General features: G+C 45.6%; 1 protein-coding gene across 3 annotated transcripts in view; it reads right to left on the bottom strand.

Moving 5' to 3' along the window:
* Positions 1-26850, bottom strand: part of WIPF3 (WAS/WASL interacting protein family member 3) — an 82815-nt gene that overhangs the window by 42961 nt on the left and 13004 nt on the right. For all 3 annotated transcript variants that reach the window (XM_045052550.1, XM_045052552.1, XM_045052551.1), the window contains exon 2: positions 21238-21388. In XM_045052550.1, the coding sequence (XP_044908485.1) occupies positions 21238-21330 (93 nt within the window). In that variant the 5' untranslated portion in view covers positions 21331-21388. The remainder of the gene's footprint in view (positions 1-21237; positions 21389-26850) is intronic.

Here is a 26850-nt window from a genome sequence, read left to right as displayed (position 1 = left end):
TACTCCAAGAGTCAGAGTTGACTGTATTTCAACTCTCATCCACTTACCGTATAATAGCCATGCATTTTAGAAGTTTAACCTAGATAAGCAGATATTAACTGGGGGTTCCTGAGCCCTGGAGATCTACAGAAGACTGGCTCAGAGCCCTTCTTGATGCCCTTGGGAAGCCCAAAGCCTCCCAAAGATTTCTGCAGTTTCAGGGGAATTTATGTCTTGTGGGCACATTTGCTTCCAGGTTCCTTTTTTCACACATCATGTCTCTGCTCTACTCCTTATGGTCTCAGAAACACAGGTCAAAGCCTTCTATGAGCTTTTCCCTTCTTCTTCCACCCCACCCCCCTGCACCCCCTCAGGGAAACCCCTAAACACGCACATCATTCAAGAGCCTAGCAGACTTACTTGAAATGTGGGTGGAGAACAGGAGGGTTTTTCAATCCAAGAATCAACAACCCCACATCAAGCCCTGGGCATCTCTGGCCCTCAAATGGCCTTTGCTCATCACAACACAGAAGGGTTTCATCTGGCCCAGCATCTCTGTAGCCACCTACCTCAAGTCAGTGTTCTGGCCCCTTCCCCCCATCCCCCTTCTTAACTATCTTTTCCTTCTGCCCAACTACTTATGAATGAAGCACATTCTTCCTCTGGCTTTGTGTGGTGCGGTATAGCCATTCTTATTTATTTATTTTTTGCCTCATTCCTGCTTTCAAGTTCCACCCGCCCCCACAACCCGTCCAGGGTTTATCAAGATGTGTTCCCAACACAGGTCCTTCCTTAAGAAGAATTCTGACTCCAGTTGCTGAGATCACATATTTCACATCTTGACATACATCTGTCTTCCCCAAGCAAGTTTCTTGAGGCGGAAGTTATGTCTTCATCAACGCTTCCAGTGCTCAGCACAATGTCTTCCATACAATAAACACTCCGAATATTCACTAAAATAAAATTAGGTTCTTTAACATGAAAATACAGCGTCCGCTTTTTTGGCAAAAAGTATTTTTGTCATGAGAATCACAGAAGGGGCCCACCTGAGCCTCACACAACGTACTCTTATTAATGACGCTCCCTGCGTATTTTTAATAAAATGGGGCCACCTCAAATGCTCCCTTAAAAATACAGTAGCATCTGTTGAACAGAATGCCAGCAATTCCAGAGGACGGCAGAAATAAATTGAAGGTCATGACAGCTGCAGTGAATCAAAACGAGATGGAGGTTTGCGTTGTGCTTAATAACTGTCAAAAGTCTTCACGCAATTATGACAGGGGGAAGAATTTTGCATAAACTGAACAGACTTATCAGCTGAGGGAGTGAATTGTAGCAGAATAAAGGGGGGGCTATTTTTAGTTCACTCCTCTCAACTGTATTTTCGTCTTACACCTCCTAAAATTAGGCCTACTGATGAGGCTCTATGTAACCAGAGTGAGGTAGGCTGTTGCAACAATTCCTTCTGCAAATTTAGATACATCCCAGCCACCGTCCTTCCTTTGCACTGATGGAGCTCTGCCCCCCTTGGCAACTCGGTGAAGTCACCTTTGCACCCTAAGGAAGGGGCTGCCCCCCAGCTCCAGGAAAGGCCATTTAAAGACCACCAACCTACTGGCTCCCAGGCCAAAGACTGTTCAGATGGCGAAGCATCTGGAAGTCACAAGCTTCGTCAAGGAATAGAATGTCAATACAGTCAACAAACGTCAACCGCCTTCGATGTGCCAGCTACCACTTGATCTCCGGTACATTTAATCCCATTTTAGGAACCAATAATTCTTCTACAGGCAGAAAGTATGTAAGACACTGTAAAACATTAATACACAAACATTTTTTTAAACGAGCACTTAAAAAATTCTACTAATCTTTGGTTATTCTCTTCGTTTTGGGTAACCATGCCCTCAAAGAGATAGTTTCAAAGATGCCGAATCTTTAACAAAACACGGAATATAAGTCTTGATGAAAAATCTGATGTTAATAGCAGGGGGGTGGGCAGAGGGGGCTGTACATGTGCAGGGGCAGGAGGTATAAGGAAATTCTCCATTCTTTCCACTCAATTTTGTTACGAACCTAAAATTGCTTTGAATAATAAGGTCAGTTAAAAATAAACCACATACACACACAAAAACATTTCAGATTCTCATATTCAAATGGAAACACTTTAAAGAAAATCATAATATCAAAGCACTCTAGTCATCAAACTCATGGGGTAGGGGTGAGGTCAAGGAAGGGTTGGAAGCCCCAGATACCATCGGTGGCCAACAGCTGGTCCGCAAGAGTTGGAAATCTAGAAAGTATGTTTTATGATACCATTGGAGGACGCCTGCACAGAGTTTTTTGCATTTTTTTTGTTACCAAACAAGTGATTTAGACAACTGATAAGCCAGAAAAGGAAAACAAACAAACAGACCACAGAAGCCAACCACTGTGAAAGGGGCTGAGGAAAAGTTTGTGGAATTTTAAACAACGGCTGTGTCAACTTTTTGTGGAATGAAGTGGAGCATGATGAAACAAAAATCAAGAAAAAGGAAGTCACTTATTTATGTTTCTCTCAAATTGGAAAAAATGGTGCCATGATTGCTTCTGAAAGAGAAACAATTTGGTTTCCCTTCTGAAACGCTGGGTTATGAGGGAGCAAAGTTGAATTGCGCTAGGTCGCAGAGCCAGGACAAGGGTGAGATAAGGGAGGTGCTGAGGGTGCAAACTGAGAGAAGGTGGAAGTGCCCAGGGTGAGCGCCCTCGTCACCCCTGCTCTGTCTTCCACCCTGGTGAGCCCGGCAGCCATTTTAACCTAATCCCTTAATGATGAAGGTCTGTGGCCACTCAGTTCTGGCTCTCCATACACTCTTTATTCTTTGCTGCAATGAATACATATTACTTTGGATTCTGATTTTTCCACGTGTCTTATCCAAGGGGGAAGACCAAAGGACTTCACTGATTTAGGAATCCCACAGCCTAGCATAATGATTGGTAAGAAAACAGACATTAGAGGGATTTATGCCTATTGACTGATAGGTTTTAAGATTTACTAATGAAAGGTAACAAAAGTAAAAAAAAAAAATCCCTCACACTTCTTATGCCGCCCATGAGGTTCTTCCTTGACTGTATCCTATGCCATCACCCTTCCGTACGAGGGTATGATCCCATTTTTGTGTTTAGGTCCAGTGATCCAGCAAGGCAAAACAAATATAAATAAATCAGAAGAAAAAAAAAGCAAACTAGAATATCAAGGCTGATAATGACCTTATTTTTTTTTTTTTTAATTTTTTTTCAACGTTTTTTTATTTATTTTTGGGACAGAGAGAGACAGAGCATGAACGGGGGAGGGGCAGAGAGAGAGGGAGACACAGAATCGGAAACAGGCTCCAGGCTCTGAGCCATCAGCCCAGAGCCCGACGCGGGGCTCGAACTCACGGACTGCGAGATCGTGACCTGGCTGAAGTCGGACGCTTAACCGACTGCGCCACCCAGGCGCCCCGATAATGACCTTATTTTACCAATATTTAAAGAGAGAGCTATCAAGGATTCTACTTCTCAATGTTTAAAAACAATTTTTTTTAATGTTGATTTATCTTTGAGACAGAGAGAGACAGAGCACGAACGGGGTTGGGTCAGAGACCGAGGGAGACACAGAATCTGAAGCAGGTTCCAGGCTCTGAGCTGTCAGCACAGAGCCCGACGCGGGGCTCGCACCCACGGACCGCGAGATCGTGACCCGAGCTGAAGTCGGCCGCCCAACCGACTGAGCCACCCAGGCGCCCCATCTACTTCTCAATATTTTAAAGTTGGAAGGAAACAAAGTTATTTATTAAGTGTGACCAAGATTTAGGGAAAGGAAAACTATAGTTTTTAAGGATAGATAAGGGAGATATATAACAGGGGAAAGGATGTGGAAGAATGAAGAAAGGTGGAAGGAGAAATAGGGATATAACCGTTGCTGTGCATACGAATGAAGGTGGGGGGTATGCCTGTAGGGTTTTCAGGGGAAAAAGACAGAAAAGGAAAGCCTGTGAGGGAGATTATCTCTCTCCAGCTACATCTCTATGTACATACATACCTATATATAAGAGAAACACACAAAAGAACACATATTCCGAGACAAAGACAGAGTTGCCACATAGGGGCGCCTGGGTGGCACGGTCGGTTAAGCGTCCGACTTCAGCCAGGTCGCGATCTCGCGGTCTGTGAGTTCGAGTCCCGCGTCGGGCTCTGGGCTGACGGCTCAGAGCCTGGAGCCTGTTTCCGATTCTGTGTCTCCCTCTCTCTCTGCCCCTCCCCCGTTCATGCTCTGTCTCTCTCTGTCCCAAAAATAAATAAACGTTGAAAAAAAAAATTAAAAAAAAAACCAAAAACGGGGTACTCAGTTAAGTCTGAACTTCAGATCAACAAGAAAAATGTCAAGTTTAAGTATGTCTGTATCTGTTCCCTACTTACCCTAAAACAATGATTTGTTTTAGGTGTAGTACAGCTGTTTAGCTGAAATTCACGTTTAACTAAGCGTCTTGTATTTTTGTCTGCTAACTCTGGCAACAGAGAGAAAGTAATAGAGGGAAGGTGGCCTGAAAACAAGTGAAGGAGACCAAGAAAAGAGAGAGTGAGATGATTGGAAAAAAAAAGAAAAAAAGAGGACTGACGTTCACTTTTTGTGGTTTCTCTGGTGCCATTAAAGACCCGAACCCACTCTGTGCTTTCGCCAGGCTAGGTCTACACCAGGACCTGCGAAGGCTCACCCTGGGTCCACCCATGCACTCCGGCCATAACTGAACCCCACCGCTGCAGCAGGAAATCAGCTAGTAACAGCAAGGTCCTGGGAAGGGAGCCAGCAAAGGCTACGCAGTGAGCGAGCAGAGCGCTTTTCTTCGTGATGGCTGGAAGACCGTCCCGTAATGGATGCTAAAATGATTTAAGGTTGCACGGAATCGACACAACTCTTGATCCGAGCTTCCAGAAATAGAAGTTATCTGTCCATTGATTCTGAAATGCATGACTCCTGCAGCAACCTCAGCAGTTTATGTCATTCGTAGCAAAGGCTTTTGGAGGCCTTTAAACGAGGTCTTAGGGGCAGAAGATTCTGCGTGCAGAATCAGAGATTCTGCGTGTTTCTAAACAGTAGACAAAAGAAGACAAAACAGAGAAAGCAAGAACAGAACAATCGATGAAAGCACAAAAAGTTGGGGGAAAGGACGTGCATAGGCAGCAGGGGAGTGAAGAAACAAGCTGCAGATTCTGTCTGGGGGCGGCTGGCTCTGGGACCAGATTTGCCCCAAGTGACCTGTCCTCAAGGTGCGGTGGGGTAGCTGAGGGGGGCGTCACCGAGATGGTGGAGGTGCTGAGGTTTCTGCACTGGCTGACGAATGAAGGCATCGTGTATGCGTTTGCCAGGGCGGCCGTAACCAAGTCCCGCAGCCTGGGAATTTATTAAACAACAGGAACTTACTTCCCCACAGTACTGAGCCTAGAAGTCTGAGATCCAGGTGTCTGCAGGGTTGGTTTCCTGTGAGGCCTCTCTCCTTGGCTTGCAGGCGGCCGTCTCCTGCCTGTCTGCATCCCTATCTCCTCTCTTACAAAGACACTGGGTCTATTGGATTAGGGCCCAGCATAATGACCCCATTTAACCTTACTTTTCTCTGCATTCACCCTAGCAGTCACATTCTGAGGTCCTGGCGGTTAGGACTTCAACAAACGAACTGGAAGGGGACAGCCCATACCGTGCTGAATCTGCGACTTGGTGTGTAGATCGTGTAGCTATAACCCACCTCCCACCACTGGGCACCTCCAACCTTTACCAGCAAGAACTTGGTAATTGTGAACAAACACCCTGGCTTAGGTCAGTTCTGCCTTAGGGCCCTCTGCGTGCCGCGGTGGGTCTGAGGTCCTCGTACGTAAAACAGGACACCCAATTTGACCCTGACCCATTTGAACAGTGTGTCAAGGTCAAACGGATATTAAAATTAGCCCACCTGTTGCCGCACAGTGTTATCTGTAATGAAACAACAATACCCATAATTGCTGGTGGATGTTAATACTGCATACCAGAAGGCCCCACTCCGTATCTTCGCTTCCAATTTAATCTCACGGAGGATTAAAGGACAGAGCCACAGCTGAAAATTCTTTCGAGGGCCTCAGAATAGTGTTCTATAAATATAGAGAAAATTCTGGGAGGAGTACATCTCTGGTTCAACCTTTCAAATTCTTTTTATGCTGATGTCACCACCAGCAGGTGGCTTGCCTGTGTAACATGAGCTTTGTGTCACCAGCGAACTCCTGGGAGGGTGCGCTCTCATTCACAGAACACCAATTTCCGGAGAAGCTCCCGAGGCCTGGACCCACCCTTGGCACTGCTCAGGCTGTGAAGGGTAAGGCCGCATGACCTCCCTCCTTAGGGAGTTGATCAAGGTAGGGTGAAGACAGGCGATACACAAATTGTCTCAAGTGCAATGGCGTTTAAACTTGGCAAGATGCTACCAAGACGTGAGTGCGGGATGAACTGTGAGCTTTCGTTTCATAATGAGTTCGCATGAATTCTAAAGCCAGTGAAAGGAAAAAGACCGTCCGTATGCACCATAACAACACCATCTAACACTTTTATGGCTGTTATTCCCTGCTAAGCACTTTACATGTATTAATTCATTCAGTCTTCGCATCAGCCATTATGAAGCAGGTAGTACTTAAATAGAGAACAAAACTAAGGCACAGAAAGTTTAAATAGTTTGCCCAAGGCCACTCAATTTCCAGGATAGAAACACAGGAAGGCTGGCTCGGAAATCTTCATCACTTTGCTGTGTTACCTCTAAAGAAGGAGCTACGCTAGTTGGGCAAAGATCCCTGTGGAAATGCAAATGGGGGAAGCACATCAGAGAAAATATTCTGCTAGTCCTGCTCTCCGGCCTCCTAACACTGGCTGTCTTGGGCTTGGAGGGCATGTCCCAGCCATCTCTGCCATAACTGCAGCCCTGGAGGCCGGGCGGTACAAGGGACAGCATGCAGGTGACGAAGTGCAAAGACTCCACCCGTTGTGCGACTCTGAGCAAGTACTTAATCTCTCTGGACCGCCGTTCGTCCGCCATGAATTGGCGATGATTCTAGTAGATGCTGCTGGGTCTCATCACCTGCCTGCTCTGCCTCGCCCGGAAGCTGACACCAGACAGCGCCCCGACATGCTAACTGCTTGTGGGTCTCTGTCAGAGGGATTCCCCGGAGGGGCGTGCACTCCACGGTGACAAGGGTGACGAGGGTTGGTGGATAAAGCCCTAGCCCCTCGCCCGTCAGTAGCACAATCCAGGCAGATTCTAGAGTCTCTCAGGGGTCCCCTGCAGGATGACACCCCACTTTCCCACACACCGCTCACCTGCTTTCCTCTCTCCTCTATTTTGCTTCCTCGTTCCCTTGCCAGGGCTTCTAGGCATCACCTCTCAAATACACTACCTAGAGACCCTTTTCTCCAAGTCTACTTCGAGGGGAACCCACATTAGATAAAGCTCTTTTCTTTCTCACAGAGGATAAGGAAAGATCCAATGAGGCTCTATGGGAAGTTGTGAAATTGTCAAGCTGTTTACGGTAATATATTAGAGGATTACTATTTTCAATAATAATCCAAAGGTACTATTATAATTGCCATGCAAAAATGTCCATGGCAGATGATTTTGGATGCACACCCATTTTTTCCCAAACTTGTCCTCAAAACCTGTAACTCAGCCATCATCATGGGTCTGTGGCAAAAGCTCCAAGTTCGGGGCAGGAGGCAACAATATCTGGTAGCAAACAGACCAGGATGTTTGGCAAAATACACTGATTCCTCCAATGAAGAGGGCAAGGGGGCCTGCCACCAGGGAGAGGACGACACACAAGAAGTTACAGCAGGTCAGAGGGGTCCTGAAGGTTAGTAGTGCTCTGGATGTCAACGCAGAAGAATTAAGGAACTGGGTGCTTGGGTGATTCTTGCTGCTCTTGGTTCTCCTGGGGTCAAGGCCTTAAAGTAACATTCCAGGGGTGCCTGGGTGGCTCAGTCGGTTAAGCATCTGACTTCAGCTCAGGTCATGATTTCACAGTTCGTGAGTTTGAGCCCCGCGTCGGGCTCTGTGCTGACCGCTCAGAGCCTGGAGCCTGCTTTGGATTCTGTGTCTTCCTCTCTCTGCCCCTCCCCCACCCCACGTTCTGTCTCTCTCTCTCTCTCAAAAATAAACATTAAAAAAAAAATTAGAGTAACATTCCTGAATAGTGTATCCTTTTTTTTTTTTTAATTTTTTTTTTAACGTTTATTTGTTTTTGAGACAGAGAGAGACAGAACATGAACGGGGGACGGTCAGAGAGAGGGAGACACAGAATCTGAAACAGGCTCCAGGCTCTGAGAGCCCGACGTGGGGCTCGAACTCACGGACTGCGAGATCATGACCTGAGCCGAAGTCGGCTGCTCAACCGACTGAGCCATCCAGGTGCCCCTAGAATAGTGTATCCTAATATAGCTGTTCATTTCACCTAAAAGCTAAACCAAGGGAGAGTGTGTTTTTTGTGTGAGATTAGAGTTTTCAAATAAAATCTCATTGGTTCCTCAAATCCTCCCTAGGATACTTTTCTCTCCTTGCTCACCCTCTTCCCATTTTGCACTTGAGAATCCAGTCTTTGAAGACAATGTTTAAACATCTATCTATCTATCTATCTATCTATCTATCTATCTATCTATCGTACAAGCTGGGGAGGAGTAGAGTGAGAGAGAAAAATCCCAAGCAGACCCTGCACTGTCAGCACAGAGCCCTATGTGGGACTCAAACTCCCTAACCACCAGATCATGACCTGAGCGGAAATCAAGAGTCGGCTGCTTACCCGACTGAGCCACCCAGGCGCCCCAACAAATGTTTCAAGATTTAGAATAGCTTCACTCTTTAGGCATTACCTAGCAACAATGAAAACAAAATGAAGCAAGTCCTTGACAAAGTCAAATGACATAAAATCAACAGCGACCCCCTGCCTCTCCCCTAGAGGACCGTCCCCATTGTGCGGCCTGAGAGGGTGAAGGGCAGGGACTCCCCAGGTCACACAGGGGACACGGGTGAGGCAGATGAGTGGGAAGCTGGGCTCCTGAAACTCCTGCTCGGGGCCAGCCCAACCGGCACGGACACGTGGCTGGTCTCACCAACCCACTTCTCTGTGCCAAAGCGCAGCAGGAAGGAACACCATTGAATTTCAGAAAGTTCGCCAAGCCTTCCACGTCAGTCACTTGACCGCTACTCTTATCCAAGCCAAACAGGCCAAGTCTGGCGCTGTTACTAACAGAATATTTATGCGCCTCGAACACAAAATCATATTGTTCACGTTCACGTAAAATCAATGGAGGGAGGAGGTGGTTTTGTATGGCCCTGGTGAGGAGAAGCAGTCATGGTTTTGCCCGGGTGAGGGTCAGGGATCGCTGATTCCATGAAGTATTTGGTCAAAATAAGGAAGGGGAGGTTGAGCTAAAGTGACATCTCCAAAGAGGGAAAGAGGAGCTGATATGTGAGTTTGCATGCTGCTTAGAAATTACTGGAATGGAAACGGGAAAACCAGCGTGCCGAAGAGAAAATCTTGGACACGAGGAAATGACCCTCACATCTTGCTCTGTCGGGCCCCGGGGGGAAAGGAAGATTATCGATCTCTGTCTCCTGACCCCCACTCTCAGGATCCTCCTGAGGGCAGCCTTTCCTGGCACAGAGACAGAAGGCCCCTGGACCCAAAGCCCCTAAAGTGAGTGCAACTGACAACAGGGCCTGGCAATAGCGGAACCGATGCAGGAGGGTTTACTGTACTCACGGAGAGACGAGTGTGCAAGCCGGTGAGGCCGTGCTCTAAGCCAGGTTGTCGGGAGTGGTGGTAACCTGTGTGCAGCGGGCACAGTGCTCTCTGCCCCCTGGGAACAACCATTACCATTGGTGGTGAGTCTCTGCTTGTACCCATACTGACCCTAGCTTTCTGCAGTTGCTCGAAACGGGGGAAGGAAGGGCGCATGCTCCCCTCGGTGGGTGCAAATCTCCACGGTGGCCTTTGAGGAAGTGAGCAAGGACACGTCACATTTCCAGTGAGACTTTTTCCCTTAGCTTTCCCTTAGGTTTTAAAAATCCTTCCTTTGGATACGATAAGGGCTTTTGGTGCATATTTTTAAGCAATAGTTATGGATTAATGGCCAAAAAAAAAAAAAAAAAAGTAACTCACCTACCAGTCCTGGTCTGTGTTTGCACGAGGGCCCCCTGAGCCAAAGGAATGGGTTTTACTGGGCCATTTTTGTCCTGTGTGACAAAGCCTCGAGGGGCAGCTGTGCTCTCTATTCCTGTCGCAGATCTGACCCCCAGCGTGACTGTACTTTTTCTTCCTCCAGTGGAACCAATGGTAGTTTCTAAAAAATTTGGGTCTGCATGGCCAAAAGGGCAGACGTCTATATTTCACAGTTGTGGGTTTTACTTTTTTATTTTTATTTTATTTATTTATTTATTTTTAAAATTTTTTTTCAACGTTTTTTATTTATTTTTGGGACAGAGAGAGACAGAGCATGAACGGGGGAGGGGCAGAGACAGAGGGAGACACAGAATTGGAAACAGGCTCCAGGCTCCGAGCCATCAGCCCAGAGCCTGACGCGGGGCTGGAACTCACGGACCGCGAGATCGTGACCTGGCTGAAGTCGGACGCTTAACTGACTGCGCCACCCAGGCGCCCTATTATTTTTATTTTTATTTTTTAAAGTTTATTTATTTACCTTGAGAGACAGAGAGAGAGCGCGAGCACAGGTAGGGGAGGGGCAGAGAGAGAAGGAGAGAGAGGATCCACAGCAGGCTCTGTGCTGTCAGTGCAGCATGGGCTCCAACCCAATAAACAGTGAGACCACGACCTGAGCCAAATCAAGAGCTGAAATCACAACCAGTGACTGGGACACAACCAGGCGTCCCAGTTGTGAGATTTAAAGAAGTCCCTGGATGCCTGCGATCTGACTTCTTGAGATGCGCTGTTCACCTGCTCCCGAACCCACAAGGTTTTGTTTTGTTTTGTTTTGTTTATGCTATAACATATTTCCTAAGCTACCTCGAGGGCCAAAGCTTTTGTCTCAGAGTTGGTTTTAAAGTTCCTCTTCCCTCACCCGCCTCCGGAATCCTTCCGCGACACAATCACAAGAGGCATGCAGTCAGAGAGGAGACAATGTCGAAGGTGAAAATTCTTCCATATCTGGGTGGGGTGACCTTGGTGCTGGAAGCGTTGCCGGCTGGGAAAGTTCTGCCTTAGTAATTCCCACAATGTCATCCGTGCTCGGAGCAGAAAACACCAGCTAGTGCTAGGTGTCCTTGTCCCTGGGCACAGGAGGGTAAAGGCAACGGTTTTACAAACCACTGTTTGTTATCTGGCGTCCGCACTAGGCCTCAAGGCTTATTTAAATAAAAAGTAGCAAGGGATATCGTGATGGCCAGCCTCACAGCTTCCCCGATATTCCCCTTCAGAGTCACTGGAATCAGGGATCAGCCTTAGGAGAGAAAAACCAAGCCATTCTGTGACCCAATGATTAGAGACAGCAGATCTGCTGTAGGGAGGTGGCACTAAAACTGTGACATTAACCCCAGAAAAACAGGAGCCACATTACATGGTGGGGAGGAGGCAACACAGAGAATTTTAAGCAGACGTTCTATGCTTCCGTGGCATAGAATTTCTTTATATCAACCAGTATCCCATCAGTGTTCAAATTCCCCCTGGCCAGTAGAGTTTTAAATGAAAGTCAGACCCTAACGTCTGAATCACAGCCTCCCGGAGCTGTCACAAGGCCCAGAGAACATCTTTCTTTAGATAGGGGTCCAGAGTTCATCGAGCATCACCGTGAAACCTTCCAGGGAAATGTGTGCCTTCCCCCAGGCGGCCTCTTGGTCTGCTACTGCCCAGCTGCTTGTAAACCGACAAAGCAAACAGCAGCTGAGAAAACAAAGCCTCCTCTACACGTTGGAAATATCTGGACCGGGCTTCCATTCCACGGGATCGTCCTAAAGGACGCGCCACATCTCCACTTATTCCTCCTCCACTGTTGCATGGCTGAGGGCTCTGTTGCCGACTTCAGGTATTTCCTGCTACACCCCTGGTCGCAGGCCACTCAGCTCCGTGGGAGGCACGAGAGAGGAGAGGAGGCCAACCATTCACCTCCTTGGAATCGTGCTATAGGAGCAGATACCGGCACAGGGGAGTTAGAGCCCCTGAGAACCCGGACGTGGTAAACTCTGCTCTGTGTTTTTGGACTATTTTCCGACCACTGGCCTAACTCCCCACTTTAAAGAATAACTCAGGCTTCCAACCTTGATCCTGACTTCTGGGGTGTGACCGCCTGCTCCACACTGGCCACAGGGACCCTTGCCCTCAACTTCCCAGTCCCAGATCTGGTTACGTGCCCAGCTGTTTCCTGGTCCCTGAAATAATAGCAGCTACCATGGACTAAGCAGGCACTGGATAAGCAACAGCTTCTATCAGTATTTTACTTGGATCCTCATAATAACCCCATGATTTGTGCATTCTACACGTATTTACCACTCTACGGGCAGTGTGCCTTACGAAGTCGTATTGTTATTCCCATTTACAGAGAGAAAAGTGAGGCTCAGAGTTACTAAGGCATTTGCTCGACATCATATAGCTAGCAAGTGGCACAGCAGGGGTTCAGTTTCCAATCTGCACAATTCTAAAGCCCACATGTTTTCATTTTATTTATTGAATTAATTCATTTATTTTTAACACACCACGCTGCATCACTGCATGATCCCTGCTGACCCTGATGGCTCGGCCCAGCGAGGGCTGAACGGACAATGGAGAACACAAACATGTTTTTACACCTTTATGTTTTAAGTACTGTACACGGAGCAGGTGCAATCCTGCCTTCGCCAGCCTGAAAACGCATTCCAACTCCTCTATTGTGAATAGACCTTATTAAAATGGAAATCTACGGCTCCCATGTCCAAAACTGGTACATCGTGTCGCCTTCCTGGAGTTTTGAAATGTGTTTATGTAAAGGAAAGGAGCAAGGTCTATTCTCTTTGAAAAGAGTAACAAACTGGAACGGGTAGAGCTTTTATGGCTTTTAAAATAATAACTGGGTGTTAACTTTTGCTATCCCTAAATGTGTTACTTCTGCTAGAACTGCATTCGCCTTATAAAACATTCTTACTGAAATTTGAATGTGTTGAGGCTGTTCTGACACAACAGAGAACGTGTTCTGGCTTTCAAGACTTATGCAGGTATAAGACGTAAAGTGCTGGCTGGTTAGCTCCCAGCGGGTTTGCCTTGCAAGTTGTATTTTCGCAAAACTCACTAGTTCAGGAAGTAAGGCTAGGTATTAAGTGCCTACTATGTGCCTAGGTCAGTACTAGGCACGGTCTCAGGGCCACTCACTAACTGCTCACCGGCCCCGTGATCCTTTCAGTTCTGAACTTGTCTGTTCTAGAGAGATCTCAAAACACTAGCAGGACACGTTCAGTGCCTGATGCTCAGAGAAGCAAGCTTAGGATGAAAGGTGACTAATTTAGAGGACACAGGGCTCTTTAAAGATGAGATCTCAGGGGCGCCTGGGTGGCTCAGTCGGTTAAGCGTCCGACTTCGGCTCAGGTCACGATCTCGCGGTCCGTGAGTTCCAGCCCCGCGTCGGGCTCTGTGCTGACCGCTCAGAGCCTGGAGCCTGTTTCAGATTCTGTGTCTCCCTCTCTCTCTGACCCTCCCCCCGTTCATGCTCTGTCTCTCTCTGTCTCAAAAATAAATAAACGTTAAAAAAAAATTAAAAAAAGATGAGATCTCAAGGATCACATATGCAGGAAGCACATAATGAGGCAGCAACTCAAGGCACAAAGTTTCTGCTCTGGGAACAACCAATTGCACACTCAGTCCTACCTTGACGGAGCAGTGATCAATGACAAGACCGGACTTCTCCGGATTCAGGCTCTAGGCTCCTCAGAGGCAGAGACTGGGTAAGTCTGTGCAGCAAAAGCTCCATAAATTGGCATAATGGCTTGGTCAAGGTTAAGGGCACAGTCTGCGGTCACAGAGCTCAGTCCCCACTGTGTGCCCAGTGTTGCAAGCAGCAGAGACCTCGAGCCATGAGACCATGAGTGAGCATCTACCTACACAGTTTTGTATAGTTGGGACCACACTACCTATAGGTAGCCTGCTTTTTTCACGCCATGCTACCTGTCCTTTCATTAAACGTTCCAGAAAATGTGACTTTTACCAGTCGTCAACACCTGACTGCAGAGATGTGCCGGCGGGTCCCAGCACCGTCTCCCCTCCTACGGCTTTCTCTAGTGCGTCTGGGCTGGATCTCTAACTGCCAGCGATAACCTGACACTGGTAGTGTTCTCCCTTTATGGCAAGAAAGGAAGGAGCAGTTTGGGGGAAGGGGGCCCACCCCCCACCCCCAAAGATCCCAGGCTCCAAACCACAGTGGCGCTCCTAAGTATGACAGGATACGTATGATGGGTCACTTGCAGCTTTTTAGGAATTGTTAGTTACGCTGCAGTTTAAAAAGCTTTCAAAGGCAAAGGGCCAGCAGATTTGGGGTATAAGATGGATCTCTGGGTAGGGATGGCTACAGAGACGGCTGAGGCTTTCACGAGTGGCCCTTTGGCCTCACACTCCCATGGCACCTTCCTGCCTTACCCTCAGCTCAGGGGCTGCAGGAGAGTGACTTACGCTCCTGGGCTCCTATGAAATTTGATAAAAGCCTTTCACGAGAGCTTGCAGGCTCTCTGGCCAAGTCCCAGGCATTATTAGTGCATAATCCTGGCCTCCGGCACACCCCTGCAAGCCTTTTCCTTTTTGTTCCTGCCACCCCTCCCACCTCACAGCTGCAGAAACAAGAAACACATTTAAATACCGCCCAGAATGGCCCTTTGGAAGGATAACTGGCAGGTCCTGCCACACCTCTCTCGCTCACACACCGAGTAGATCTGTTGCAAAAGACAGGCTCTCCACTTTCACTGGAGCAGTGCTACTCCTTGTGGGTGCAAATGGGCACGAGAGGGAGAATCAAGTTTTTAAAATTACTTGAAGACAAAGGTGTAGTTTTGCAATGTGTGAAGCAGAGTCCACACGTCAATACTCTCCTAATAGCTTGGCCTAATGCAAACGCCTTCTCCTTGTCCCAGCGGTCACTGTGAATTCCGGGTTAAGTGTTCTCAATCCCTTATTAGCAACACTAATCAAAGTGTCAGAGCGTCATGAGAATCGGAGTGACAGTGTTTAAGAATTTTTTTTTTAACCTCTCATTATTCCAAATACACCAGCAGACATGCAAATGACCTTTTCCAGAATATAGGGTAATATGCAATTCTACTAAGCCCCCCTTCCGCCTAGCACCCCTCAACTCTGCATTGTTTTTAACCACAGCAAACACAAAACTCTGCAAAAGGCTTTCACGGGACTTCAGATACCACTCCATTTTCCACGTTTTCTTTCTTAGGTTGGCATGTTTTTCTATACCACGTGAGCTCCTGCATCCCAGAGATGGTGGGAAAAACCTCCCAATGTAAGCCACAGCTGATACTTCCTGACACTGGAAAGTCCCCCTTGCCTGTGAATCATGCAATCCTTAGACTGCAAGGAGAAAAAAAATATCGCAGGGTTTCCCGAATGCCAACAAAGACTCTGCGAATGGTAGGGAGGGACAGAAAAGCGCGGGGCCACAAGATGCTTCTCACTGTAATTTCCCTGAAGCATTTTAGTAAGTGCTATCTCCAGAACGGACAGGCAGAAATATATGGCACCGTGATGTTTTCTTACTTAGAGTTTTGCTTTTCGTTGTAAATAAATGATTATCAAGCCAGTTTCCCCTTTGTTTTGAAATAATAAGATACAAGTTCTCCTTGGGGAGTTGTTTTTTCCTTAAGATGTTTAAGCTTCAGGGGCGCCTGGGTGGCTCAGTCGGTTAAGCGTCCGACTTTGGCTCAGGTCATGATCTCGGGCTCCGTGAGTTCGAGCCCCGCGTCGGGCTCCGTGCTGACAGCTCAGAGCCTGGAGCCTGCTTCAGATTCTGTGTCTCCCTCTTTCTCTGGCCCTCCCCCCGTTCATGCTCTGTCTCTCTCTGTCTCAAAAATAAATAAACGTTAAAAAAAATTAAAAAAAGATGTTTAAGCTTGAAGAGCAACATTAAAAAATAATGCTGCAAGAATTTACAAACCTGCTTCTTAAATAAACACATGCTGTGGCCATGACCCTACCATCAGGCTTTCCCTTGGCCAATCCAACTCCAAACGGTTTATCAGCTGGTCAGAGACATATATATTTCCTTCCTCTTGAGTAGACAGTGTTATGTGATTATGGCAAGAAAACAAAAAAACCATAGGCCCTAAAGGAGTTTATTCTCTCATATTGGACACTACAAAAGGGTCGTAGGTAGATTTGAAAACAAAAGTTCAGTAAACGTCTGCTGCATTTTCAAAAATCAAATCCATTATATTTTCTTTAGATTTTTAAAAAGTTACATCCTGTAACCCAAGAAACAATAATAATTTCCTTGTAAGTGGACCAATACACCAGGCAGGCAATTTTGATATTGTTACTGGATTTTAAAGGGATAAGACAAAGGAGTAGAGCCCAAAAGACAGAGGATTATGGGGCAAGAAAAGAAGGGAAAGAAGATGGTGAAGACCGTCTGGCTTTTAATTAAAGCTTGCTCCAAAACTTTAGCAAGTCCCATCTGCCCTCTTCCTGGTTCCACGCTCATGTTTTTAGAAAAAGAAAAGTTGCACATCACCCAAGAAGAGGAGACAAGGATGGAGGGACAGGAAGGGAAGAGGTGAGAGGTGGGAGGAAGAAACCAAAAAGGTTTTGGCCCTGGTTTGATCCCCAGATCTTCCAGAGCTCAGCTGAAGCTTGACAGGACACTTTCCATGACAGGGGATCCCACATAACACACAAAATGCCCTCGGTCCTTGCAAAGGTTACGTCTAGAACAACCTGCCACGTTACTCCATGAGCATGTACGTTTAAAGTCCTGACCACTGGTTAGGAAGACATTTACCTCCCTTTCTCAACCCTTCCATGCAGATATTAATTCATGCATACATATATATTCACTCATTCATTCAATGAGCAGAGTGCCTGTTTATGAGCCAGGCACACAGAACTAAAGGACCACACAAAACATACAATGTGGCCCCCAGTCAAATAGAAGCAAAATTAAAAACTGATAACTGCTATGAAGGAGGGGTTCAAAGTAGGTTACAAATGCCACTGTGGGTGTGAGGAAATGGTGCTCCAAGGAAGTGACAACTGAGCTGAGATGCACAGAAAGATCTTTCCAGGCAAAAGGAAGAGCAACGCTGAGATCCTAAAGTAGGAGGCATGGCAGGAGGGGCACAGCAGAGGGTCTGAGAGGGACGGGAAGTCCTCGCAAAGTGGCGCGGGGGAGGGACAAGATCCAGTGCAAGTGTATCAAGATCATTGGCTGCAGGTGACCAAAAGAAGGCTGAATGAAGCCAGCTGGCTTGTAGGACAGGTGTTGGCAAGCTTTTTCTGTAAAGGGCCAGAGAGTAAATATTTTAGGCATTGTGGGCCAAGAGGCAAAATCATCGGTGTTACGTAAGTACCACACAACCAAAAAAAGAGAACAAAATTTCCACCACATGTTTACTGACGAAGTTCAAAATGTAATAATAATAATAATAATAACGGGGTGTATCAAAACTACAGTCTGATGAATGAGAAAATAAAATCATTCTGGGGGGGAATAACAAGTTATTTCCTTGGTGTTTTGCTACTGTGGCATGAAAGCAGCCACAGACAATATAAACAAAAGAGCATGCCTGCAGTCCAATAAACCTTTATGAGCTGAAATGTGAATTTCACATAATTTTCATGTGTCACGAAATATTTTTCTTTGGGTTTTTTGCAACCATTTGAAGAAGTGAAAGCCACTCTTACTTAGCTCACGGGCTGTACAAAAACCGGACCGTGGGTTCCGTTCTTGTTTGCCAACCTCTACTGGAGAAGATCCCACATCCGGATGTGTGTAATTGCTTGCTCAGAGTACGTTCATTTTTGGCAGGTGATTTTTACAGGGCGATGCTATGCATTTCTTGTCGCATGACTGCAAAAGGCTAGTGACATAAGGTCATTCCGTTGTAGGCGACGCTCAGTTTACCATTTGAAAAGTACATTTCCCCCTTTGTAATTAGAAGTAATCTGGGTGATGCTTGGGATCCTATGCACGTTGTATTCCCCCAAAACATTTCACGAGGTGCTTTTAGCTTTCATGGATGATCCTTGCCTGAGTCAATCATTACACTGGAAGTTACAAAATAATTTTGATATGACTTTAAATGGCTGCCTAGTATTTTGTGGATTGCATAATCAGGTTTTGGTGAAATTGCCTGGTATTAAAATTTTAGATTGTTTCTTTTCTTTCTTTTTTGGTTGCTATTACGAGTCATGCTTTCATTTATATCCTATAGCTAAATATTTCGTACATCTGTGATTCGTTTCTGAAGGAGAATTACTTGAAGTGAAACTGTATCATAGAATATAGCCATTTTGTAGAGGGTTTTGATCTATATTAACAAATTGTGCTTTAAGGAATTATACCAATTTTTGTTCCCATTAAAAATTATAAGTGCTTGGTTCCCGATATTTGAGCCAACATTTAAAACGTATCATCACCAGGGCACCTGGGTGGCTCAGTTGGTTAAGTGTCTGACTTTGGCTCAGGTCATGATCTCATGGTTTGTGAGTTTGAGCCCCGTGTTGGGGCTTATTTTAAATTGTTTAAATAAGTTTCTCCTTATTTTAAATTGTGTTTATTCAATTGTAGTGAGGTTAGAATATTTGTATGTCGGGGCGCCTGGGTGGCACAGTCAGTTAAGCGTCCAACTTCAGCCAGGTCACGATCTCGCGGTCCATGAGTTCGAGCCCCGCATCAGGCTCTGGGCTGATGGCTCGGAGCCTGGAGCCTGTTTCCAATTCTGTGTCTCCCTCTCTCTCTGCCCCTCCCCCGTTCATGCTCTGTCTCTCTCTGTCCCCCAAAAAATAAATAAACGTTGAAAAAAAAATTAAAAAAAAAAGAATATTTGTATGTCTTCCACCTGGTCAGATCTTGTGTCCATTTTTCTACTTATCCTTTCCATATTGATCTGTAAGAGATCTTTATATACTAAGGATGTTCATTCTTTCCCTTTAATATTCATTGTGTATATTTTTTCCAGATTGTAGAAAGATGTGATTATAAAAAATTATTAAAATTTACTTGGTTATTTTCCTCCTCAAAAAAATTAGGAATGGAGGAGGGAATGCAAAAAATTAACCAAAGGTAGCATTATTTTTATTATGAACTTAAGCATCTTTCAAGAAAAAGAACTGCCTAATGAAATTTAAAATTATCAGCATTCAAAATTCTCTTCTGATCTCGGTTACTTATACATATTATTTAGCTGATTTCATTACACACAAAATGTGCATTGTTTCTAATCCATCATTCCATAACTACTTGCCATAATGAGCACAATTATAAATGTAATTTTTAATTAACTCCATGACAAAATGCAATTTTTAATTAACAGCACGACTTAAATCTCATTTAGTTCTTATAAACCATTTAAGGTCTAATTTTTCACTAGAATACATAGCATTACTGTGCACATCCTTGTATAAATTCTTTATGGTTCCTTTAAGGTTAAACTCTTAAGTCATTCTCAAAAACAAAACTACTCGATAACCAGAGGAGAAAGTATGATACGTTTAGGTTTTTATGGTTTTCCGCCAGAGAATGTTCCAGAAAGACTCATTCAACGTTTACTGAGTCCCAAGTATTGGAGTGTCACCAGCAGTGTTTAAAAGGGCTTATTTCCCCAATCTCCAATGATATGGGTCTTGATAAGTTTATTTATTCTGGTTAAGTTTACACTGTTGTGTATTGTGGTATCTGAACTTGTTAGAAGTGGCACTTCCTCAGTGCTGGCTAGTCCACACCAGAGCCACGTGACAGTCCCATGTATGTTTCCTTCACTTACAAACTTCATCTCCTTTATCCCTTGTGGGATCAAATTCAGCAGGGGAACTGCAACACTTACTTCTATCCTTCCTATACTGGTTGGAGAGCTTTTAGATATAATTCACGTTATGTGTTTTCTTTCCACTCCCTTCAAGGGCAAGAGCCACGTTTCAGGATGCGTCCCTGGCATGTTAGATACGGTCAGCACGGAAAGCAAACGTCCCGGGGGTGGCACCCAGGCATGCCCTCACTCTCACCGGGGCGGGGGATGGCAGGCGAGGGTCTATTCCTGGCTTCTGCGGACTTGGTTCATATCATCCCTAGGCAGCCCTGTCTCTGCGTGCACATCACCATGGCATCGTATCTTTCATTTTCCACCGGAAACAGGAGGCGTGGTCAGTGCTAGACCTGACTTTCTGCAGTGGCCCGTGGAGTGGAGGCTCAGTGGGGAGAAGTGCTCCAGGATTTCCTCCCAAAAAAGGTTCACTGTCAGCATTAAGCACTGATATTCTTCTAAGATGAGAGGGGGGATGATCGCACCCCTAGGGAACATATGACAAAGTCTGGAGACACGTTTGATTGGCACGACTGGGGGTGCTCCTGGCCTCTAGTGGGTAGAGGCCAGGGATATTCCTAAATATCCTACAAGGCACAGGACAGCCTCCCGCGACAAAAATTATCTGGCCCCAAATGTCAGTGGTGCCAAGGTTGAGAAGTCCTTTCTCGAAAACGAAGTAACTGTCCTCTGTGCCTCTTTTTCTAAACCCAAACTATTACACCGAAAAAGAGTGTCCAGTAACACAGACGGGAATGGACTGAATTCAGTCTTGTATAGATACGGAAGTTTCCTTTAGAGATTTATGTTTCATTGTGGCATTTCGCACGACACTTCTCTTCTTTGCACCCAGAACTAGGCAACTGAAGCCCAAGCAGTGTGATCACCACCCAAAGGGCACACTGGAAGCCGACTCAGCAGCACCCCACATCGGCTGGTGCACTTCGCCTCAGTTAGGGGGTCTTGGGAAGCTGTATTGCGCAGCAGGACTCAGAAGAGAAATTACGCAGATGTTTGTATACAACACAGAGACAGAAGTGGGAGAGCTCTGGAGGAGTGGGGAGAGAAGTACCTGGCGGGGCTGGCTTGGAATCGGACCCTGGAGCCCCCAGAGACAGCCCCGAAAATGCCACCTGCCATAGGGGAGGTGGTTCTGAACACTGAAAACCTTCTGCTCAAGTGCATTCAAAGCAGCTTACACTCAACAGTGAACCAGACTGACAAACTGCAAAACAGCAGGTCTTACCGGGGGCGCTGGTGGGGGGGGAGGGGGAGGAGCCCCCAAAGGTGGGGGAGGTGGAGGCAGAGGAGGAGGTGGTGGTGGTGGTGGCACTGGCATATGTCACAGCGTCGGCGTCTCTTGCTTACGAAGGGTCCCCAGGAGAATGGTTTCTGCCCTGAAAGGGAGAAAGAGATAGTTTCGAATCCGGATGTCTTTATCCATGTACAGGTTAATATGTGACACGCAGACACATGCATGTAATGGATGGCTTCTTTCTTTCACTTGTGCATTCATTCATTCTTTCACTCATTCGTGCTTTCTATGAATATTAAATGCCCACTGTGAGGCGGGCATTGGGTCAAGTGCTAGACACAGAAGAAGTAGCTAGATTTTAGACAGAATTATGTGATAAAACTGGTAAAATTTAGCTATTTATGTCTCAATGTCAGTAGAGTATATGTCAACGGCAATACCTCGCTCCATCATGATTTTTCCAAACAACTGCGTTCGATCTCCTTAGCATCACACTTTTAATCATTTCTGATGCAATTTAAAAATATTCTGTACGTGCTCCAGTTTTCCTAAGCAGAACAAATGGAATGAAATGTCACCTTTCTGAATGTCACGGGCTCAACGTTGCGCATGATGCCAGCCTTGAACCAGGCTTGCCACGTGCATTAATCATTCTCCTGCTTCCTTCTCTACTGTCGGCTCTTACTTTTCTTTCTGTTGTTGTGTTGTTGTTTCTATACAGTCTGGTATGTGCCACACAGGGGGCTTTGGAGCACAGATCTGCAAGTACGGTTCTGTTTCAAACAGCTAACGTTATAGGATGTCTGATCTGCAAGTAAGTGTATTTCTCTGCGGAGCAGGGCCACTTGCGTGCGTGTGTGTGTATGTGCGTGTCTCAGAATCCGCATCAAGACACGCCAAAAAAGCCTACACTAGATAAACTATACTTAAAGCCTATACTAGATAAAATTCCCACCACGTAGAAGAATGAGGGAAACCTATGCCAGAACCTAACAACAGTTTAAGTGGAAATAGAAATAAACATCTGACTTAGGCAGGGGTACTTCTGTGTTCCTTCTGTCTCTGAGGTTACTGGAAGGCCAGAACAAGGCCTGTGCCTGTTTCTTTAGCTCTAAACTCCTGCGGCATTTGTACTATTCAATGTTAATATTCTTATCTCTTAGAGGCGAGAAGCAATTCTGTAACCGGGTACTTTGTTCTTAATCTAGTCCACAGGATTTTGCTTACTTAATACGCGTTCTCTTTACCTCTGTGGCTGCTATGTGACCAGCTAATCACATGAATTTCCACAACAAGCCTCTGAGGTCAGTAGTGTAGTCCCAGTTTTATCGGTAAGAAAAATGACATTCAAAGCTATCAAATAGCCTGCCCGAAGTCCCACATAGCTATTAACTGGCAGACCTGGGATTGGAACCCAGGCTTCCCAGGCTCTAAATCCGGCCTCTTCTCAGCGTGATTTTTTTTTTTTTTTATTGTGGTAAAAGGTATACAGTGTAAAATTGGTCATTTTTGTAATTTTAAAGTATACAGTTCAGTGGCATCACGTACATTCACGATGTTGTGAAATCAACACCACTATCATTCCCAGAATTTTTCATCGTCCCAAACAGTACACCCTAAGTAATAACTCCCCCCTAGTCCCTGGTAGCTTCTATCCTACTGCATATTACTGTGCATTTGGTTATTCTAGGTACTTCAAATACAGTATTTGTCCTTTTGTATCTGGCTTATTTCATTTAACGTCTTCAAGCTTCATTCGTGTTGAAGCACGTGTCAGAATGTCTTTCCTTAATTGCATTTTGTCTACTCATTCATCTGTTGATAGATACTGGGGTTGTTTACACCTTACGGGTGCTGTGAATACTGCTGTGAACACTGGTGTGCAAATATCTCCTCGAGACTCTGCTTTCAATTCTTTTGGGCATATACTTAGGAGTGGAATTGCTGGATCATATGGTACTACCCTGTTTTCAGCAGGATTAAGAATCCCCTAAAGGGCATTTGGGTGGCTCAGTCAGTTGGGCACCTGACTCTGGATTTTGGCTCAGATCACGATTTCACGGTTCACGGGTTAGGCTCTGAGTCGGGCTCTGTGCGGACAGTGTGGAGCCTGCCTGAGATTCTCTTTCTCTCCCTCTGTCTCTGTCCCTCCCCTGCTTGTGCTCTCTCTCTTTCTCTTTCTCTCAAAATAAATAAACTTAAAAAAAAAAAGAATCCCTTAAAACTGTGCAAAATTTAACATGGTGTAGGCTACACATGTAAGTTCAATTTTCATATGGCAAGAACCCTTGATAGTTTTTGTAAGAGTTCCAAAGAGGTGCGTGAGCTGGTCACCGTAGGAGAGCGCAATTGTCTTGTAAAGTATTCCCCTGGAAGTTACTCATGCCTGGTAATTTATGTGTCACTGTTTCTTCCCTTGACAGTAAAACAAGAACAGAAACACTGAAAAAAAAAAAATTCTCATCCAAGTCCAGAGAGTAAAACTATACTAAAATTGGGCAGAGACCCCAGGTGGTCATTGGTACTCCTTCCAGGTAGTGGCCATGTCATTTTATTACACAATAAAATGTCAATTGTCACTAGACAATAATGGAGAGTCAGATGAAGCTGGCATTTTACTGGCTGAATGCTAAAGCGAGTTGGATGTGAGCCCACCGTTTAGCTGGAGCAAATATGAATGATCAGTGATTTGTATTTTAACAATTTCTTTCATAAAAGGCCCTGGGTATACGTTTTTATGATGATCCTTAATTCAGTGGCAAAATAATTTCATTCAGAAATTGACCGTAGGGATTAAAGACTTGGCTGAACTATTCTAGAGCAAGAGAAAATCTAGAGGTCTCATTAGGTGAGGCTTACATCTTTTAAGCAGAACAGATGAGAGGAGAAAGACCTGCTTCCTTTGGTGAAGAACTGGAAAGGGATTAGAAAAGCAACTTCAGAAACTTAAATGTCGGGGCGCCTGGGTGGCTCAGTTGGCTAAGCGTCCAACTCTTGGTTTCGGCTCAGGTCATGATCTCACAGAGTGTGGGTTCGAGCCCTGTGGTGTGCTCTGTGCTGACAGTGTGGCTTTTCTCTTTCTCTCTCTGCCCCTCCCCTGTTCACTCTCTACGTCTCTCTCCCTCTAAACAAACAAACAAACATTTAAAAAAAGGAGCTTCAATGTCACTTACATAAAGGTTTTGTCATTTATCTAAGGAAAAATGACCATAGGAAATAATTATGGGGAACTGTGGCAGAACTATTCATGTAACCGATCGGCACGAAGCTAGATTATATTTTCCAGCCTCCTCTGAAGTTAGATGTCACCATGTGACTGAGCTGTGGCCAAGAGAACGAAGGCAGATGTGATGGGCTCCACTTGTAGCTGGCTCATAAAGACCTTCTACCCACGGCTCTCCTCTCTTCCTCCATCCACTGGCTGCAAGCAAAGGTCCTGTGTGTGGGCACAGCCACAAGATATAAGGAATCTGGGTTCCTGACTCCCCTCTTTAAGGCCATGTGCCAAACACTTGACTGGATTTTACAGAAATGAAAAATGGACTTCTACTGTGTTAGGTCATGGAGGGTCTGGAGTTAATCTATTATAGCCACTAATTTTTAAGGTACCTAATATAGGAACCTAATAGAATATAGCCAATTCCCATTATTTGTGGTAGTTATAGTCTTGAAGTTGCCATAAGCACTGAGTTAGCAAATACTGAACCTCTGCTCTTAGCAGAAACATAGGATTGGACCCCTCTGGACATCCGGTCACAAGATTTTTGTCAATTCATTAATATGGAATCTTGTTTTATGAGTGTTTCTGCTTAAAGACACCTAATTTAATATATATTGTTGGTACATTAACTTGAACTCATGCCAACAGCATTATAACTCGTGCCTGAATGAAGGTTATCTAACACACATTTTCCCCATAAGGTACATCACAGCCTTTTTGTGCTCAAGGACACTAGACAGCACTTCAGCGTTATATGCCAGAGGGGACATTTAAAACAGCAGACCAGGGGCACCCGGACACTCAGTTGGTTAAGCGTCCAATTTCAGCTCAGGTCATGATCTCACAGCTTGTGAGTTCGAGCCCCACATCAGGCTCTGTGCTGACAACTCGGAGCCTGGAGCCTGCTTTGGGTTCCGTGTCTCCCTCTCTCTCTCTGCCCCTTCCCCATCTCTCTCTCTCTCTCTCTCAAAAATAAACATTAAAAAATTTAAAAAAAGACAGCAGACTCACCAGCAATAAGCACAAAAATTTGAAAAACATGGCACTACACAGAATGTGTAAAGAACGCCTGTTTACAGTAGGAGAGCTGAAACAAGAATGCAGAGGGCTGCCTCGTTCAACCTCAGCTGGGAACAGGCATCCGTGCACGGGGCGACTCAAGATTTTCCCCTACTCTGTGCGTGTCCTTGAACAACCACGGAAGCGCCTGTGAATACTGACTTTGGGGTTGGTTAGCAAACTATGGAATCTGTGAGTAATAAGGATTGGCTGTAACTTTTTGAGCCCCCTGTATGTGCTCAGCACCGTAGTAGGTACTTATAACACACCGTTCTGTTTAATGCCCTCAACGACTTTGTGGGGGGCGCTGGCATTTCCTACGGTGGGGAACTGGATTTTGACTCAGACACATTGCTTCGTTTCTGGTGAATTTCAGAGATGAGTTAACGCTCTGGCCTCTCGGATCCAAGACCTCATTTCTTTGTTTCAGTAACTTGGCATAATTTAGGTCATAGGACTTCTCTGTTTCCAGTTAGCAAAGGTTTTTAAATATTTCTGAGACCCTCAAGTGGAAAGGACCGGATACAGGGAAGTATAATTCTCCCACTTGCTCTCCCTGAACCTGAACACCGCTTGCCGTCCGTTAGCTTTATCCTGAGAGATCTGAGCGTAAGTAGGTGCCACGGGGCTTCCGGCTTGCTGAAATCGCCGGCGTGATTTTTTTCAAACTTGAGGATTAAAGGGTATTTTTACATGCGGTACTTGATGGCTGTGAAGGCTTTTTCCTGACAGATAAAATAATTAAGTAATTATCTAGAAAAGTAGTTGTTACAATCTGACAGTGAAGAATGCAGAGCTCCAGGAAGTCACAGGCTGTTCCCATGAGCTCTTTGAAGCTTTGTGCTCTCCCGACACATTTAAAACTGTTATTTTGCTCTGTAATGTATTAAAAAGTGTCTAGGGTAAAAAAAAAAAAAAAAAAAAAGCCGGATTCTCAAAGGCCTTGATATTTCCTCCCAACTCATGAAATAACTCTAGAAAATAGCATTGGGATGGACGCGGGTTAGATGTTCAAGCAGCGAGCGTTAGAGGGTGTCCAGGCAACAACTGATGCCACGTCCACATGAGACCCCCTGAGCACAGGGGACCGTGCTGCTCTGAGAGTCGGACAGCCCCGGGCCCTACTCATGCCTCTGCTTTTCCCAGCTGTGTGGCCCCTGGCCAAGTCACTTAGCCTCGGCGGGGGGGGAGGGGGTCTCATTTTTTTGATCTGTGAAACAATTCTAATGCTTGACTCTTAGTTCGTTATCGGGACTAAAAGACAGTACCTGAAGAACATCAGGGAGGCTGTGACACACAGCAGACGCGTAACCGGAAACTGTACT

Source organism: Felis catus, chromosome A2, assembly GCF_018350175.1.
Source record: "Felis catus isolate Fca126 chromosome A2, F.catus_Fca126_mat1.0, whole genome shotgun sequence".
In the NCBI taxonomy this organism is placed as follows: Eukaryota; Metazoa; Chordata; class Mammalia; order Carnivora; family Felidae; genus Felis; species Felis catus.
Note: the sequence above shows the minus strand (reverse complement) of the source record. Positions and strands in the feature narration are given on the sequence as shown.